The following is a 19,311-nucleotide window of genomic DNA, read 5'->3' on the forward strand; positions in this document are numbered from 1 at the left end:
TTCTGCATAGCACTCATTGACATTTGCAGTGAGGTTCATGGGGTTAAGAGAATTAAGGCTCAAAGTTCAACATAAAGGAAGACATGAGAAAAGTCTCAGATCTGTTGGTGGCTTTGGTGTAAATGGGCACCTGTTCAAAATCAGACCCTCATACCAGAAAAAGGAACCATTTATGTAATTTCATGTACCATGTATCTCCCAATCTTCCAACTGATAGGCAAGTAGCAGTTATTTTTAAAAAGAAGTACAAAATTATCTTACATTAATAATAATGTTGAAATACCTAACGTTCATTTAAACACTGTGCACACTCGGCATTATCTCATCCCCATTTTACAAGATAAGAAAAATTAACACTTAGAGAGGTGAAGTTACTTGCCAAGGTTACAGAGCTATTAAGATGTAGAGGTAGAGTTCAAACTTGGGTTACTTGATTCCAGAGTCCATAATGTTAACTTTTAAATAAGTCATGCACTTGGACCTGGATAGACTTACTGAAGTAAAATAAACTGGAGTGAATAAGAAAATAATACAAATACAAATATCTGACTCACTAGTTACACAGTCACATTTAACCAGAACGGTCACCAATCTAAATCTAAAAAATGTTCACTGAAATATTACTTATAATAGTAAAAAATCGAAATAAGCTATATTTCCAAGAATAGCTAAATATTAAATGAAGTATAGCTCTCGTAATAATGAAATTTGAATGTATCCATTATTCATTTACCAACATTTCACTGAACATCTACTATATGTCGGGCACTCCTTTATGTGCTGGGAAGAAAACACATAAATGTTTTTCCCATAATGGTCACTAACTACTCAGTGCTACTCTTGTGCCACAAAATACCCATAGAAAATGCTTAATAAATGAATATGGGTATATTCCAATAATGTGCTGGGAAAACTCATAAATGTTTTTCACATAATGGTCACTAACTACTCAGTGCTACTCTTGTGCCACAAAATACCCATAGAAAATGCTTAATAAATGAATATGGGTATATTCCAATAAAACTTTATTTACAAAAGCAGGTGGTGAGCTGGAATGGGCCCAGGGGTTTGTTAACCACTCCTCTTTACCTTCATAACAAATAATACAAACTTCATTTGACTTCTACTATATAACCTCCTCTTTTTAACATCTTTGATAGATATTAACCCCATTTTACAGAGGATAAGATGAGACTCAGAGAGAGAAATATCTTGTCCAAGATTATACAACTAAAAGAGTGAGTTTTTAAATCCAGTTCCCAAGAGAGATGCCAAGCAACCTGTTCCTGACAAGTTGTAGACATACAAATGCTAATTTAACACTTTCTAGGGAAATTTGTTCCTTAGAAGAATCTAACTCTGACCATTTTGGGAAATAAACCCAAAAAAATCCCCTTTTAATATATTCTTTAGGAAAATATGCTTTAAAGAAAAGGTCGCTTACAGACGGTCTGAGTCAAAAACCTCAGTAGAAGTTTAAGGGTATCTTTTGATTGCTATCGTGTGAAGGGGAAATGGAACTGGCAGGGAAAGTTTCCTTATCCTTCCTAATCAACCTCCCAGGGCCTTGGCATTGGATCACAGTGGATGAACATGTCCAAGTGCTCTGTATCCACAAATCAAAAAGACTACATGGTCTCAGGGTTGCCTCAACAGGTATATGACCATATGTAGCTGAAGACTTACCGATGTTAATTTCATCATCAGTCAGAGTGTCTCCAATGAAATCAAACTGAAATGACTGCAGCGTCTGGGAAAATTTCTGAACAGCAGAGGAATAATCTGCAAAGGAAGGGTAACAAGAAAAATGGTCAATAATGCTATGCTTTGATCTATTTCCTCATCTCTGTAAGAGCAGATAAAAGAAAACCAAAGGTAAGTGCTCTGAGCAGGTCGCAACTAGCATTTAATGAAATAAAACAAAAGATTAGATATGCAGTAGAAGAAAGTTTGAACAACTAAAATCACAAGAAGAAAGGATGGGGCATCTCAGTAAAGTCCTTAAAAGTTGTGGGACATGTTTTTTATCCTCAACACCTCTCCTCTTTGACCTGCTCTACTCAAAGCATGGAAGACATGAAACTACTTAGTTATACTCTTAGGAGGGTCTCCTTACACATTTCCTAAACCCCTATTATGGGCAATACACTAGAAGCTTTCCATTTTATACGTGTGGAGTTCAAAGTCCCAGAGCTGGGTGGCAAAGCTGGAAAGAGAAGCCAAGTGGTCTGTCTGCTTCTCCAGAGCCCTATCCATGATGATACAGATACCACCTGGACATTTTATATGTTAACCAGATGACAGCCTGTGTTAGGATGCTATCTGGAAGACGAAGAGACTTAACTTATTCACAGAGTATTTATAAAGAGACCTAACCTAAGAAAGCAATGAATGAAAACAATCAGGGTGACATGGCCAAACAAATGCTTTTATTTTTGGTCAATGATTTTGAATTTTAGAATATATTTTAGTGTATAAGTTGATATAAAATTAAATCATGTTTAGCTATACTTTTGAGAAGTTATCTTTATTGAGACATTTTAAATATGTCCCCACCAAAAGGTCCAACCCAAATTTTGACCCTTGTTGCACTCCAAGAGTGGTTCTAAGGCCAGCAGCATCATCACCTGGGAGGTGGAAGGAAATGCATATTGCCAAGCCCTACCCTAGACTTAATAAATTAGAAATTACACTTTTACACAATCCCCAGGGCATTCATATACTCTTTAACTTTGAGGCGCACTGATATTACCAACTAAGCCAACCTGTTAGACCATATTCTAGCAAAGCTTAAGCTTGTTGCTGATTTTTGGCTCCCTTTTCCGATTTCTTCTTTCTCTCCCTAGTTTAATCACCCTTCTCATCCTGAGTTTTCAAACCTATCATATGCATGGACTTACTGAGCCTGAGTATTTGCTCTCAGACCAAGGAAAATGGAGACAAAGCAAGCAATCACGCTGAGTCCTTTTAATGAAAAGCTGTCATAGTTAAGCAAAAATACAACACAATAAGTTCAAGCATTTGGCTAAAACAAATTATATGCCAAAAATTTTATTAGCATTTTATCTTTGTCTTATTTTCAGAAATACTTATTTTCAGAATTTTAAGTCTTAATTTTTTGAACAAATCACTGAAAATAGTAATAATAACAATATTGAGATTTTTACACAGACCAGGTTACCATGGCTTCTCACAATTTTGACAACCTAGAATCACATTTTCCACTACAAATCTAAGCCACATGAATGTGACAAGTGCATGCACACCCTTCAAATCCTTTCACAGTACATCAGCAACGAGAACACAAAACTGGCTCCATATCTGGAAAACAATTGATTTTTTTCTGCTTTCCTTGGCTAGTAGTAAAAAAGGGCAGGCCCAGAATTCCCCATCTGCTCTCTGTTATGCTCAGGGAAATTAAATAAAAACATTTATTGTGTTGCTCTTCCACACCTACTAGTATTTCCTAAATATTATTTGAGCCAAGGAAAGAACAGTTATTAATTATTCCTCTTCTTAAAATTATCTCAAAATTTCAGAAACCACAAATACTACAATGCTCAACATTTATAGTATTTTGAAAATAAAGGCATGGAATAAGGAAGAAGTTGCATCTAGTCTCCCTTTTCATTATTTGTACCTATCTCTTCTTTTCTCCAGACTCTGGGCCTTTAAAACACTATATCTACAAAAGGCCTTGAAATTTTATGAGAAACTTTCCACAAACATTTCCATTTACTGTTCCCAACTACATAAAAGTAGGAAATACTGTCCTCACTTTAGAATCAAAAGAACAAATGAAATAATGCACACAAATTCCATTCAAAAATATGAACAAGCAGCCGGGTGTGGTGGCTCACGCCTGTAATCCTAGTACTTTGGGATGCTGAGGCAGGCAGATCACCTGAGGTCAGGAGTTTGAGACCAGCCTGGCCAACTTGGTGAAATCCCATCTTTACTAAAAATACAAAAATTAGCCAGGTGTGGTGGCGGGTGCCTGTAGTCCCATCTACTTGGTGGTTGAGACGGGAGAATCACTTGAACCTGGGAGGTGGAGGTTGCAGTGAGCCGAGATCACGTCACTGAACTCCAGCCTGGGAGCCTAGGTGCCAGAGCAAGACTCCATCTCAAAAAAAAAAAAAAAAAAGAACAAGCACAAATTCACAGCTCTTCTTGAAACAAGTTCCAGGTTCCCATATATTTGTCCCTTGTGCTGAGAAAAGTCCTGGAAAAGACTCATGTATTTTAGATAAATAAGTGAAGTGGATGACTTCTAGACTACAAAAAATCCATACATAACCTAGAAATGCTTGTCATGTGTGACACATTCAATTCCTTATCATCTTAAAATTCACTACATCACTCCAAACAATGTGAACTCATCATTTTATCCTCCCCATCCCCGTCCACTCTGCCACTATGTCAATATTTTTCAGTCCAGCTTTCAGGGTCCTCTCTCCATCACCTTACTTATGTATGTGTCTTCCACGATTTCTTCACTTCACCTTTCTCTTACACATTATAGAATGTAGTTGGATAGTGCTTTTTAGGCACTTTGAACTTTAAGGGAATGATGTAGAATATGAACAAGATTAATTAATTAGTGTAGACACCTGTTTTTCATCACGATACTTTTCGAGAGTTTCATGAAAATAGAATCATACAAAATAGACTCATTTAGGTCTGCACAATGTTTTAAAATTCATCCATGTTATTGCTTGTATCAGTAATTTACTGTTTTTGTTGCTAAGTAACACTCCATTATGTAAATATACCACAATGTGTTTATTTATCATTTCTTCATGGACATCAGTGTTTATTCCAGTTTTTAACCATTGTGAATAAAGTTTCGATGAAAATTCATGCACAAGCCTCTTCAGGACATACGTTTTCATTTCTCCAATGCATGGGTTACATGGTAAATTGGTAAGTATACATAACCAGAGTGCCACATTTAGCTAAAAAGAAATCAAGAGCCAGGTGCGGTGGCTCATGCCTGTAATCCAAGCACTTTGGGAGGCCAACGCGGGCAGATTACTTGAGGTCAGGAGTTCGAGACCAGCCTGGCCAACATGGTGAAACCCCATCTCTACTAAAAATACAAAAATTAGCCAGGCATGGTGTCATGCACCTGTAGTCCCAGCTACTTGGGAGGCTGAAGCAGGAGAATCGCTTGAACCCGGGAAGCAGAGATTGCAGTGAGCCGAGATCCTGCCACTGCACTCTAGCCTGGGCAACAGAGAGAGACTCTGTCTCAAAAAAAAGAAAAAAGAAAAAGAAAGAAAGAAAGAAAAGAAATTTAAAAAGCAATCACAGTGGGTTGCAGTGGCTCATGCCTTTAATCTCAAAGCATTGGGAGGCCAAGGCAGGAGGATTTCTTGAGGTCAGGAGTTTGAGATCAGCCTGTGCAATATAGTGAGACCCTGTCTTCACACACAAAAAAAATTCTTTAAATGAGCTATGCGTGGTGGTGCAAGCCTGTAGTCCTAGCTACTCGAGAGGCTGAGGCGAGAGGATTGATTGAGCCCAGGAGTTCAAGGCTACATTGAGCTATGATCATGCTATTGCACTCCTGCCTGGGTGAAAGTGAGACCCTGTATCTTAAAAATATAAAAATTTTTAAAAAGAAAGCAATCACATTTGCAATAGCTACAAAAAAATAAAATACCTAGGAATAAATTTAACCAAGGAAGTAAAAGATCTACACATGGAAAACTATAAAACACTGAAGAAGGAAAGTGAATAGGATGCACAAAAATAAGGAAAAGACATCCCATGTTCAAGAATTTTAGAAGTTAATATTGTTAAAATGAACATACTACCCAAAACAATCTATACTTCAGTACAATCTCTAGCAAAATGCAACGGGCATTCTTCACAGAAACATCAAAACAAATGCTACAATTTCTCTGGAATCACAAAAGACCCCAAAAGCAGTATATCAAAGAGATATCTACATCATTTTTATTGCAGTACCTATTTACAATGCCAAAATATGGAATCAACCTCAGTGTTCATCAATATATAAATGAATAAAGAAAATGGGTCATGCGCAGTGGCTCACGTCTGTAATCCCAGCACTTTGGGAGGCCAAGGCGGGTGGATCACTTAAGGTCAGGAGTTTGACACCAGCCTGACCAACATGGTAAAACTCCATCTCTACTAAAAAAAATACAAAATTAGCTAGGTGTGATGGTGCTTGCCTGTAATCCCAGCTACTTGAGAGGCTGAGAATGTGTGGTTTAGTTTCAAGAATCACTTGAACACAGTAGACAGAGGTTGCAGTGAGCCGAGATCACACCATTGCACTCCAGCCTGAACAACAAAAGCGAAACTTCATCTCAAAAAAAGAAAGAAAGAAAGAAAGAAAGAAAGAAAGAAAGAAAGAAAGAAAGAAAGAAAGAAAGAAAGAAAGAAAGAGAAAGAAAATGTAATATATATACACAGTGAAATACTATTCAGCAATTAAAAAGCATGAATCCTGGCATTCATGGCAACATGGATGAGCCTTGAAAACATTATGTTAACTAAAATAAGCCAGGGACAAGAAAGATAAATACCACATGCTCTTACTCATATGTGGGAGCTAAAAAAGCTGATCTCATAGAAGTAGAGAATAGAGTAGTGGTTACTAGAGGCTTGGAAGGGTAGGGAGGAGCAGGGGATAAAGAGGAGTTGGTTAGGCCTGTCTCAAAGAAACAAAGAAGAGTTGGTTAATGTATACAAAATTATGGCTCGATAGAAGAAAAAGTTCCACTTTCTATTGCAATGCAGTGTGACTATAGTTAACAATATTTTATTGTATATATTCAAATAGTTATAAAATAGGATTTTGAATGTTCCCCAGACAAAGAAATGATAAATATTTTAGGTCATGCTAATTACTCTGATTTGGTCATTACACATTATATACATGTATTGAAATATCCCACTGCATCCCATAAATATGTACAAATATGTATCAAATAAAAATGTTTTTATCAATCCTTTATAAAATAAATGACCTTTTTTTTCAAACGTGATTATACCATTTTGCATTCTGCAGGAGAATTTCAGATGATCCACATACTTGCCAACACCTGGTTATTATTTATTTATTTATTTTCATTTTAGTGATTCTAATGGGTGTGTAATAGAATCTCACTAGTTTTAATTTGCATTTTCCTGGTGATTAATGATATGAATGTCTTATATATTTATTGAGCATTTGCATATCTTTTTTCCAAGAAGGGTCTATTCAAATCTCTTGCCCATTTTATAACTGAGTTGTCTTATTACTAAACTATAAGATTTCTTTATGTATTCTGGAAACGAGTCTTTTGCCAGATAAATGTATTCCAAATATTCTTTAAATTAACAAAGGGCTTAGCAATCTGAATACTCTTTATTTAATTTTAAAAAGACTGAATCTCTATAAGAACAGTGACATTTTTGGTATATTAAGGTAGCCTAATCAAAGCACCATCTCCATCTCTGCAGTAACACTGAAAACCCACAGTCACAAAGCTACAACAGCTGTGAAAATCAACAGCTTAGCAGCCACTAGAGAAGGCAGAATGTGGTTGAAGTTTCACAAGGCCCTACCCCCAGAAAATTGCCATCCAGTTTAATATGTCCTATAAGCTCTATACTCAAAATCTGTCTTAGTTTGTTCTGACTTAAAGTTCATTCTGTGAAAATAACACCACTATTGGGGAATTTGTCAAAAATAATCATCTCAAATAGTTTAAGATTATGGTGACCTGAAGCAGTGTGACAAGCTGAAATTAACAGGAGGCTGACCAAAACACTTGGTAAAACAAAAATAATTAATTAAATAAAATCGAAGAACACCCTAGGCTTGGTGGCTCATTCCTATAATCCCAGCACTTTGGGAGACTGAGGCTGGAGGATGACTTGAGTCCAAGAGTTCGAGACTAGCCTGAGTAACATAGTGAGACCCCATCTCTAGAAAAAATAAAAATAAAAAATAGCCAGGTGAGGTAGTGTATGCCTGCGGTCAAAGCTACTCAGGAGGTTGAAGTGGCAAGATTGCTTGAGCCCAAGAGGTCGAGGCTGTAGTGAGTAGTGATCACACGTGCACTGCAGTCTGAGTAACAGAGAGAGACCCTATCTCAAAATAATAACCATAATAATTTTTAATGGACAATGACATGCCCACGGGGGCTTTGAAAAGTTGCAATGTAAAATCTAGAAAGACATGGGTCATAAAAAAGGATATGTGCATGTTCCAGGCTATGCATAGGCCTATGAAAGACTTAAGAAGTTCCTAATCTCTCACCTCTTGCTTAGCCTTGAGGTTCTGCACAAGCAGGAAGAGAAAGATAAGGCATAATGGTCATCTGCCTAGATGAATGTTGTTGAAAGCATATCCCAATTCACACAATGACCAGCAGCAAAAGCTCAAGGCTTATTGGTTCAAAGTATTTAAATTAAATCATTGTTCAATCATTAGCTGCCCACTAAGCAAACCTACCAGAGGCTTCAGTGGTTTCTAACAAAGAATACACACTTTATATAATTAGTCCAAAAAGTCAATAAATAAGCAAACTATAACAAACAATCACCCTGGGGAACGGAAAATATCTAATTTCCAGAGTTGCCACATGATTTTATATGTTCACTTTTCAACAAAAAATTGAGACAGACTAAGACACAGGAAACAATAGTCCATGCTCAAGGGGATACCATGCCTAAGAACTAAGGAAAGACTGAGAACAATGTCTCACCAAAGAGAAAATATCAATAAAATAATAATTTTAAAAGAACCAATTAAAACATACAGATAGTGAGGGAGCTGCTGAATAAATTCTTCCACTGTTCAGTCCCCAGCTGGATAGTTCTCAGTAATATTTCATAAGGCTCTTCAGAGGCTACAGCAGGATTAAACCAGTTGTCTGAGCATTGGCCAACTCAATAATGCATCCAAATATTGGCTTTTCCTCCTTTCCCATTTCACTGCTTTTTCACTCCCTGCATTGATCATTTCCTTTGTCCCTCACTCTTGCTTCTACTTAAACTACCTCTGCTCCCAAGCCTCTGCGTCAAGCTCTCTCTGCTTTTAGGGGGAAGCCAGGTAAAGATAATGAGCTCTTCATTACTGGAGCTGACTACTACTCATTACTGGAGCAAATGTTAGAAAAAGATTCTAGGCATTAGATTACAAGAAACTTTATTGAAATATTGGGGAGGAATCAGTAACTGGAATGGGAAGTTTGGAGATAAAAAGAAGGGGAGCAAGAATGAAGGAGGAGGAAAACACGTGAGCTGCTTCAGAGAAAAGATAATCTTTTCTTATCCATAATCTCAAAACCTAAAATAATGTCTAGTATAAAGCAGGTCCTCAATGTTAGCCAAATTAATGTATGACTTTAAAAGAATAAATCAACTTTTTAATTTCTAAAGGTCTAATTTAATAGATTGAAGCTGTCCAAAAAATTAAATCTACTTTTTCTCCAAATTCATCTTCTTTTCTTAAAACAGGGTCTCATTGTGTCGCCCAGGCTGGAGTGCAGTGGGATCACAGCTCACTGCAGCCTTGACCTCCCGGGCTCAAGTGATCCTCCCATCTTAGCCTCCCAAGTAGCTAAGACTACAAATACATACCACTCTACCCAGCTAATTTCTAAAATTTTTTGTAGAGACAGACTCTTGCTTTGTTTCCCAGGTTGGTCTTGAAGTCCTGGCTTCAAGTGATCCTCCCACTTCGACCACCCAAAGTGATGGGATTACAGGCATGAGCCACCGCACTCAGCCCCCAAATCCACTTTAATATATAAGCAGTTTACTGCCATTTCAGTGGTCCCAGGAATATTAAATAAATGTTGCAAAAATTTAGCACAGCTTACAGTTTCATTACTATAGCTGTATTACATTAGGAATTTATAGAGTGGGTCAGACGTGGTGACTCACGCCTGTAATCCCAGCACCTTGGGAAGCTGAGGCATGCGGACTGCCTGAAGCTCAGGAGTTCAAGAGCAGCCTAGGCAACATTGTGAGACCCTGTCTCTACCAAAAAAAAAAAAAAAAAATAGCCGAGCGTGGTGGTGTGCACCTGTAGTCCCAGCTACTCAGGAGACTGAGGCAGGAGAATTGCTTGAGCCCGGGAGGCAGAGGTTGCAGTAAGGTGAGATCAAATGCCATTGCACTTCAGCCTGGGTGACAGAGCGAGACCCTATGTCAAAAAAAAAAAGGAATTTATAGCCAGTGGATATCCGAAACTCCATGTGAATTGTGCCAGTAATCCATTATGCCATAAAAGCTGCATAAGGATAACCTACAGAAAATTGTTCTGAGATATTAATGCCAAAGGTACAGATCAACCCAGGGAGTGGAAAAAGGGTGTATCAAGAAAAGGAAATAATGAAGCCCAAGTCCTAATTAGTTTCCACTTACAGAGGAGACAAACTACAACACAACATGTATAGAACAGGAAAACATGTATAAAATGTTATGTACAAGTACAGGTATATACATTTACCTGCATTGTGTATAACTCCATTTGCACCTAGTTTTTAATTGGGATGAAACTTAGGTAGCTAAGTTTCAATATGACTCAAAACTTCAAGGATGCAACTCTACTTCTAAAGTAGATTACACAATAAAAATGCCCAAGGGATTCCTAGGCTTTGTGGTTTTGACTACTTTTGTTTTAAAATAAAAAATGTTCTCTTAACACATGCATCCCTTTATACTTATGGATTTATTAGTTTGAATGAATCATAACCTAGTAAGGTTGTGGTCCTTTCCAAAGCAAAATGAGGTAGTGGAAATATCACTAAGACAGGAGTTTTAGTCTTGCCTCTGGAACAAATCAGTTTTGTGAGTTTGGGCAAGTTAACTTGCCTCCCTGGGCCTCAATTAATCAAAAAAAAAAGAATGCTACTACTTACCAGTTACTGTGGCTTCCCTTTAGTTCCTACAGTTGTGAAAGAAACATATCATCTACCTCATTGGCTTGTCAGGGGATTAAAATAAGATGGCATGGTGAAGTTCTTTCACAAAAAATAAATTGGCTGGGTAAGGCAGTGGCTAACGCCTGTAATCCCAGCACTTTCAGAGGTTGAGGTAGGCAGATTACTCAAGCTCAGGAGTTCGAGACCAGCCTGGCCAACATGGTGAAACCCTGTCTCTACCAAAATACAAAAAATCAGGCAGGCGTGGTGGTGTGTGCCTGTGGTCCTAGCTACTCAGGAGGCTAAGGTGGGAGGATAGCTTGAGCTCAGGAGGCAGAGGTTGCAGTGAGCTGAGATTAGGCCATTGTACTCCACCCTGGGTGATAGAGTGAGACCCCATCTCAAGAAAGAAAGAAAGAAAGAAAAGAAAGAAGGAAGGAAGGAAGGAAGGAAGGAAGGAAGGAAGGAAGGAAGGAAGGAAGGAAGGAAGGAAGGAAGGAAGGAAGGAAGGAAGGAAAGAAAAATCACTTTCTAAATGTAATTAGTTATTTTTATTTTAAAATTGGGCTAACGTTAATATTAACTAGACTGATATAAACTAATGAGGATATATGCAATTAGCCTATAAAACTGAAGTGAAACTAGTCTACGACAGCAGTTCTTGCATTTGTTTTTTTATTTTTTGAGACAGGGTCTAGCTCGGCTGCCCGGGCTGGAGTGCAGTGGCACAATCTCAGCTCACTGCAGCCTCAATCTCCTGGGCTCAAGTGATCCTCCCACATCAGCCTCCCGAGTAGCTGAGACTACAGCTGTGCACCATCACACCTGGCTATTTATTTTTTAATTTTTTTCTTGTAGAAACGGGGTTGCACTATATTGAGGAGGCCAATCTCGAACTCCTGTGCTTAAGCAATCTTCCTGTCTTGGCCTCCCAAAGTGTTGGGATTACAAGTGTGAGCCACTGCACCCAGCCTGGTTCTTGCATTTTTAAAGGGTTATAGACCCCTTTGAGAATATAAAAAATACTTTCTCACCAGAAAGATGTATGTAACACAAACTTCTGTACAATCTCTACAGCCCCAGATACCGTGAGAAATCCATGTTAAGAACCAATAAACAAGATAATCCTCAAGGTCTCTTCTCTTTAACACTCTTGAGTGTATGTTTTTCCTTTTGAAAATGAGTAAATGAAGTAGCCACTCTATAAATCAGATTGATTTAACCAAAATATCTTCCTCCTAATCCAAATACATAAAAATACTGGGTAAAAAGGCAACAAACATGTGTGTACTTTTAAAATACATAGCAAACTGAGAAAGCAAGAAAAAGAAGCTCCCAAGTACTAGAAATGAAGAACAAATTCAAAGCCACAACAGAGAGCAGCAGCTGAGGCAGTAGAGAGATATCAGAACTAGATACACTCCGTTCTCATTATTTACGGATTCTATATTTGCAAATTTGCCTAGTCAATAAAATGTATTTGCAACACCAAAATCAATACTTACGACACTTTGTCCACCCATTCATGGACATGCAAATAGCTATGAAAAATGTGAGTCACCAACATATACATTCTGAGCTTGAAAAGGGGGATACTGCCTTCTTGTTTCAGCTCTCATACTATAAACCACTATCCTTTTCCTGGTCTATTTAGTGCCACATTTGTCACATTTTTCTACTTCTTGTTGATAGGTTAGCTGTTTAACATGGCCCCTTAGCATAGTGCTGAAGTACTATCTGGTGGTCCTAAAGGAAAGAAGGCTGAGACATCCTTACAGAGAAAACAAGTATGTGCTAGATAAGCTTCGTTCAGTCACAGATTATAGTGCTGTTAGCCATGAATTCAATGTTAATGAATCAACTACATATATGATAAAATAAGGGGTCTTTAAACAGAAATACATGTAAAACAAATTTATGTACTGACTGGCTGCTGAAAATGTGGAAAAACTCACAGGTACCTAACCCTTTATTTCCTCTAGGAGAAATGGTTCAGTATTCACTAACTACATGTTTACATTGACTTTACAGAGCATAACTACCATGAATCACAAGAATTGACTATATGTGGTAGTTGGAACTTTATCAGCAGGCAAAGGGACATTACTTAGGAGCTGGGAGCTTGGAATGAGGTCCCTTCATGAGGTCTATTGGCATACGACACTGTAGGAATATACTAGAGAGTCTCCCATTGTGGTAAAATAAAGTTATCCAGAACCACAAGCTTATGCTAATTAGAGTTCAAGTTTATACTGCTCACAAAGGTTTCTAAAAATTAATTTTAAAACTAATCCTGAACCAGCACCAAGCAAGCTCTAAGAAGAGGCAAAAGAATAACTGCCCCATAAGAAAACCTCTATAAATCAGGGCACATAAGGGAATCCCAAAAAAACAACTGCCACCCAGAACTTCACAGTTGAAAATTATAAACCACACTAGGAAACCGACGTGAGAGCCAGACAGCAGTCAAGGCAAATAAGTGGGTTTTCCTCTGTAAGATCTAGGATTATATTACACTCCAAAAAGTATTTTTAAATAGGAATAATTTAAATATTCAAAAAATAGGAAAAATTAGAATCCATATACCAGTCACAGATTATCTCAAAAGAAACAAGAATCAGACAACAATAACACTGCCAAAAAATGGATTATTGGTTTTTACTAGCTAAGAGAAAATAACCATCAACATAGTAGTAGCAAACTAGAAAATAGATCTGAAGAAATCATCCAGAGCACAGCACAGGGAGAAAAACAGCTGCAAAATATAAAAGAAAAATTAGGAGATAAGGAGAAGAGGCACTTATAGGAAAACCCAAATAAGGGAATAAAAGGCATGGGGGAGGCCAGGTGCCATGGCTCACGCCTATAATTCTGGCACTTTGAGAGGCCAAGGCTAGCAGATTGCTTGAAGCCAGGAGTTTGAGACCAGACCCAGCAACAACATGAGAAGTCGTCTCTACCTCGTCAAAAAAAAAAAAAAAAAAAAAAAGATTATTTAAATTAGCCAGGAATGGTGGTGCATGCCTGTAGTTCCCAGCTAAGGTGGTTGGGGGGAAGCTGAGCCCGACGGATAGCTTCAGTCTGGGAGGTCAAGGCTTGCAGTAAGCCATGATAGTGCCACAGCACTCCAGGCTAGGCAACAGAGCAAGACCCTGTCCCCGCCCCCAAAAAAGAAAGAAAAAGAACAAAATGGGAATATCAACAAAGAAATTATAAAACAAAATGGATATTATATATTGAAAAGGGCAATTCACATAGAATACACAGGAATTACAAACATACAAGCAACAAACATAAAATCCCTAGAATACATGAAGCAAAGGTGTTTGTTTGTTTGTTTGTTTTGAGATGGAGTCTCGCTCTGTCACCCAGGCTGGAGTGCAGTGACACAATCTGGGCTCACTGCAACCTCCACCTCCCGGGTTTAATAGATTCTTCTGCCTCAGCCTCCCGAGTAGCTGGGATTATAGGCACCGGCCACCACACCTGGCTAATTTTTGTATTTTTAGTAGAGATGGGGATTCACCATGTTGACCAAGCTGGTCTCGAACTCCTGACCTCAAGTGATTCACCTGCCTCGGTCTCCCAAAGTGTTGGGATTACAGGCATGAGCCACCGCGCCTGGCTGGTGAAGCAAACACTGACATAACCGAAGGGAGAAACAGAGAGTTATACAATAATAGATACAATAATGGATGAAACAACCAGACAGAAGATCAGTAAGGAATCTGTGTACTTGAACAACAATATAAGCCAAATGGAGCAAAAAGATATAAAAAGGATACTCCATCCCACAACAATAGAATACATATTTTTTGAAATGCACATGAAAATTTCTCCAGGACAGACAACATGTTAGGCCACAAAACAAATGTTAATACATTTTAAAAGCTTAAAATCATACAAAATATTTTTTCTGATAAAAATGAAATTAAACTAGAAATTAATAATGTAAGAAAAACGGGAAAATTCACAAACACACGAAAATTAATTACATTCTTTTTTTTTTTTTTTTTTTTTGAGACAGGGTCTCATTCTGTTGCCCCAGCTGGAGTATACTGGCACAATCTCAGCTCACTGCAGCCTCAAGCAATCCTCCCACCTCAGCCTCCCAAGTAGCTGGGACTACTAGCATGTACCACTAGGCTCGGCTAATTTTTTTTTTTTTTTTTTTTTTGGAGAGACGGGTTCCCATTATGTTGCCCAGGCTGGTCTGAAACTCTTGAGCTCAAGCAATCCCACATGCCTAGGCTTCCTAAAATGCTGGGATTACAGGTGTGAGCCTGTGCTCCCAGCCAATAACTCACTCTTAAACAACCAATGAGTCAAAGAAATCACAAGATAAAATAGCAAGTATCTTGAGATAAATGAAACCACAAACACAACATAATTTTCAAGACATATGGCATGCAGTAAAAGTAGCACTGAAAAGGAGATTTATAGCTGTAAATGCTTACATTAAAAAATCGAGAAATATCTTGAATCAGTAATCTAACTTTACACCTTAAGAAACTTGAAAAAGAGAAAACTAAACATAAGATAGTAGAAGAAAGAAAATAAAAAATAGTTTCCAGATCAATAAAATAGACAATAGAAAAACAATAAGGAAAATCAATGAAGCCAAAAGATCAAAGAGATCAACAAAACTGACAAACTTTTAGCTAGATTGAATAGGAAAAAATAGAGATGACATAAATTATTAAAATCAGGAATAAAATTAGGGACCGAGCACGGTGGCTCATGCCTATAATCCCAACATTTACGGAGGCCAAGGCAGGAGGATTACTTGAGTCTAGGAGCTCAAGACCAATCTGGGCAACAGAGTGAGACTCACATCCATCAAAAAATAAAAATTAGCTGGGTGTGGTGGTGCATGCCTGTAGTCCCAGCTACTTGGGAGGCTAAGGCAGGAGCATTACGTGAGCCCAGGAGCTCGACATTGCAGTAAGTGATGATCCTGCAACTGCATTGTGGGCTGGATGACAAAGCAAAACGCTGTCTCAAAAAAACAAAAAAAGGAAAGGAAGGCTTTTATCCAAAGGCAGGCAATAATAAATGCTGGCGAGTATGTGGAAAAGGGGGAACCCTCATATACTGTTGGTGGGAATGTAAATTAGTACAACCACTATGTAGAACAGTTTGGAGCTTCCTCAATAAACTAAAAATTGATCTACCATATGATCCAGCAATTCTACTGCTAGGTATATACTCAAAAGAAAGGAAATCTGCATACCAAAGAGATAACTGCACTCCCATGTTTGTTACAGCACTCTAAGTGTCCATCAACAGATGAATGGATAAAGAAAAAGTGGTACATATATGACGTCATTCACGAATGCCACAAACGAGATCTGATCATTCTTTTTTATGGCTGAATAGTACTCCATTCGACCATAAAAAAGAATGAAATCCTGTCATTTCCAACAACATGGATGGAACTGGAGATTGTGTTAAGCGAAATAAGCCAGACACAGACAGACAAATTTCACATGTTCTCACTTATTGGTGGGAGCTAAAAATTAAAACAATTGAACTCATGAAGGTGGAGAGTTGAAGGATGGTTACAGAAGCTGACAAGCATAGTGGGGAGTGAGAGAAGAGAGTAAGAATGGTTAATGGGCACAACAATATAGTTAGAATGAATAAGATCTAGTACTGAATAGCACAACAGTGTAACTATAGTCAACAACAATTTATTGTATATTTTAAAATAACTAAAAGAGTATAACTGGTTTACAATACAAAGAAATGATAAGTGCTTGACATGATTGAATACCTCATTTACCTTGATGTGATTATTAATCATTGTATGCCTGTATTAAAATATCTCATGTACCTCATAAATATATATACCTATTATGTACCCACAAAAAATTTAAAAAAATAAATCTTTTAAAAAAGAAATAAAAGAGAGGACATTACTACCAATTTTACATGAATCAATAACATTATAAGAGAATACTGTAAACAATTGCATGTCAACCAATTGGATTGCCTAGATGAAAAGGACAAATTCCTAGTAACACGCAACCTACAAAAACTGAATAACAAAAAAAAAAAAAAAAACCTGAATATATGAATGCCATTAGGAGATTGAATCAGTAATCAAAATCCTCCCAACCAGGCCAGGCACAGTGGCTCACGTCTGTAATCCCAGCACTTTGGGAGGCTGAGGCAGGTAGATCACTTGAGGTTAGGAGTTCGAGACCAGCCTGACCAACAAGGTGAAACCCCATCTCTACTAAAAATACAAAATTAGCTGGGCGTGGTGGTGCATGCCTGTAATCCCAGCTACTTGGGAGGCTGAGGCAGAAAAATTGCTGGAAACCAGAAAATGGAAGTTGCAGTGAGCCGAGATCGTGCTATTGCACTCCAGTCTAGGCAACAAGAGCGAAATTCCATTTCAAAAAAAAAAATAAATAAATAAATAAAAATTTTAAAAAGCCCTGGACCAGGTGGTTTCACTGTTGAATTCTACCAAAAATTTAAAAAACAATAACACCAATACTTCTCAAACCCTTCTAAAATATTCAGATACCAAAGCTAGGGAAAAATACTACAAAAAAAAGAACATCCTGGCCAGGCATGGTGGCTCACACTTGTAGCCTTTGGGAGGCGGAGGCAGGCGGATCACCTGAGGTCAGGAGTTCAAGACCAGCCTAAGCAACATGGTGAATCCCTGTCTCTACCAAAAATACAAAAATTAGCTGTGCATGGTGGCACATGCATGTAGTCCCAGCTACTCGGGAGGCTAAGGCAGGAGAACCGCTTGAACCCAGGAGGTGGAGGTTGCAGTGAGCCAAGATTGTGTCACTGCACTCCAGCCTGGGCGACAGAGCGAGAATCCATCTCAAAAAAAAAAAATAAAATAATAATAATAATAATAATAATAATAATGAGAGACACAGAGAGAGAATCAATCAATATTATATGTCATTTAATAAAAACAAAGGGAAGCCTGTTATGGTCATGTGCATCTGTATTCCCAGCTACTTGGGAGACTGAAGCAGAAGGATCATTTGAGCCAAGGAGTTCAAGTCTGCAGGGAGCTATGATCACACCACTGTACTCCAGCCTAGGTGATCTAGGTGACAGAGTGAGACCCAGTCAGAAGACAGAAAAGAAAGGGAGGAAAAGGAAGAAAGGAAGGAAAGAAAGAAAGAGAGGGGGAGAAAGAGGTAGGGAGGGAGGAAGGGACAGAGAGAGAAAGACAGAAAGTAAGAAAGAAACATACTCATCTCGATTTATGCGAAGTCATTCTACACATTTCATTTGATGAAATTCAACACATTTCATATTAAAACAAACAATAAACTATGAATAGAAGATCATTACCTCAACATGATAAAGGTCATATATGAAAAACCCACAGCTAATATTATACTCAATTATTAAAGTCTAGAAGCTTTACCACTTCTATTCAACACAGTATTGGAAGTTCTACCATAGCAATTCAACAAGTAAAGAAAATAAAATGTAATTTTAAATTGTAAAGGAAGAAGTAAAATTATCTTTATTTGCCAATGACATGAACTTACATGCAGAAAATCCCTAAAATTCACAAAAATATTATTAGAGCTAATAAATGAATTTAGAAGTTACAGGACACAAAATCAACACACAAAAAAGTTGCATTTCTATACACTAAAAAATTAACAATTAGAAAAATTAAGAAAATAATTCCATTTACAGTAGTGTCACAAAGAATAAAATACATATGAATAAATTTAACTGAGGAGACAAAAGACTTGTACAATGAAAAATACAAAGCATTAATGAAAGAAATTAAAGACAGAAATAAATGCAAAGGCATCTGTGTTCATGGATTAGAAGACTTAATATTATTATAATGACAGTCTCATAACCTGGTCTCTAAATAAATAAATAAAAATTAAAAAAAATAAAAACAGGAATGGTTATATTAATATCAGATAAAGTAGACATCAGAGCAAAAAATTAATAGTGATACAGAGGGACATTACATAATGTTAAAAGTGCCAATCCACCAAGAAGATATAGCATTCCTAAATGTGTATGCATTCCTAAATGTGTATGCAGAAAACAACAGATGTTCAAAATACATAAAGCAAAGACTGACAGAACTATAAGAAGAGACAAATACACAATTACAATAGGAGACCTCAACAGTCCTCTTTCAACAACATACAAAGCTAGACAGCAAGGTTATAGAACAACTAAGCAACACCATCAGTCTACAGGATCTAATCAAAATTTATAGAACACCCCACCCAAAATTAGCAGAATAGACATTCTTTTCAAGCATCCATGATATATTACTGATATAGACCATTATATTAGTTTTCTATTCACTGCCATAACAAATTACCACAAACTTGGTGGTTTAAAATGATACAAATGTATTATCTTACAGTTCTTGAGGTTAAACCTCAAAACG

At 37.4% G+C, this 19,311-nt stretch overlaps 1 protein-coding gene across 8 annotated transcripts in view; it reads right to left on the reverse strand.

Annotated features, from left to right (window-relative positions):
• OPHN1 (oligophrenin 1) overlaps positions 1 to 19,311 on the reverse strand; it is a 379,874-nt gene that overhangs the window by 251,494 nt on the left and 109,069 nt on the right. For all 8 annotated transcript variants that reach the window (XR_012429977.1, XR_012429978.1, XR_012429976.1 and 5 more), the window contains one exon: positions 1,687 to 1,782. Coding sequence is in view for 3 of the 8 variants with exons in the window: in XM_005593813.5 (XP_005593870.1) it covers positions 1,687 to 1,782 (96 nt within the window). In the remaining 5 variants the exon portion in view is untranslated. The remainder of the gene's footprint in view (positions 1 to 1,686; positions 1,783 to 19,311) is intronic.

This window comes from Macaca fascicularis, chromosome X (genome assembly GCF_037993035.2).
Source record: "Macaca fascicularis isolate 582-1 chromosome X, T2T-MFA8v1.1".
NCBI classification, from domain to species: Eukaryota; Metazoa; Chordata; class Mammalia; order Primates; family Cercopithecidae; genus Macaca; species Macaca fascicularis.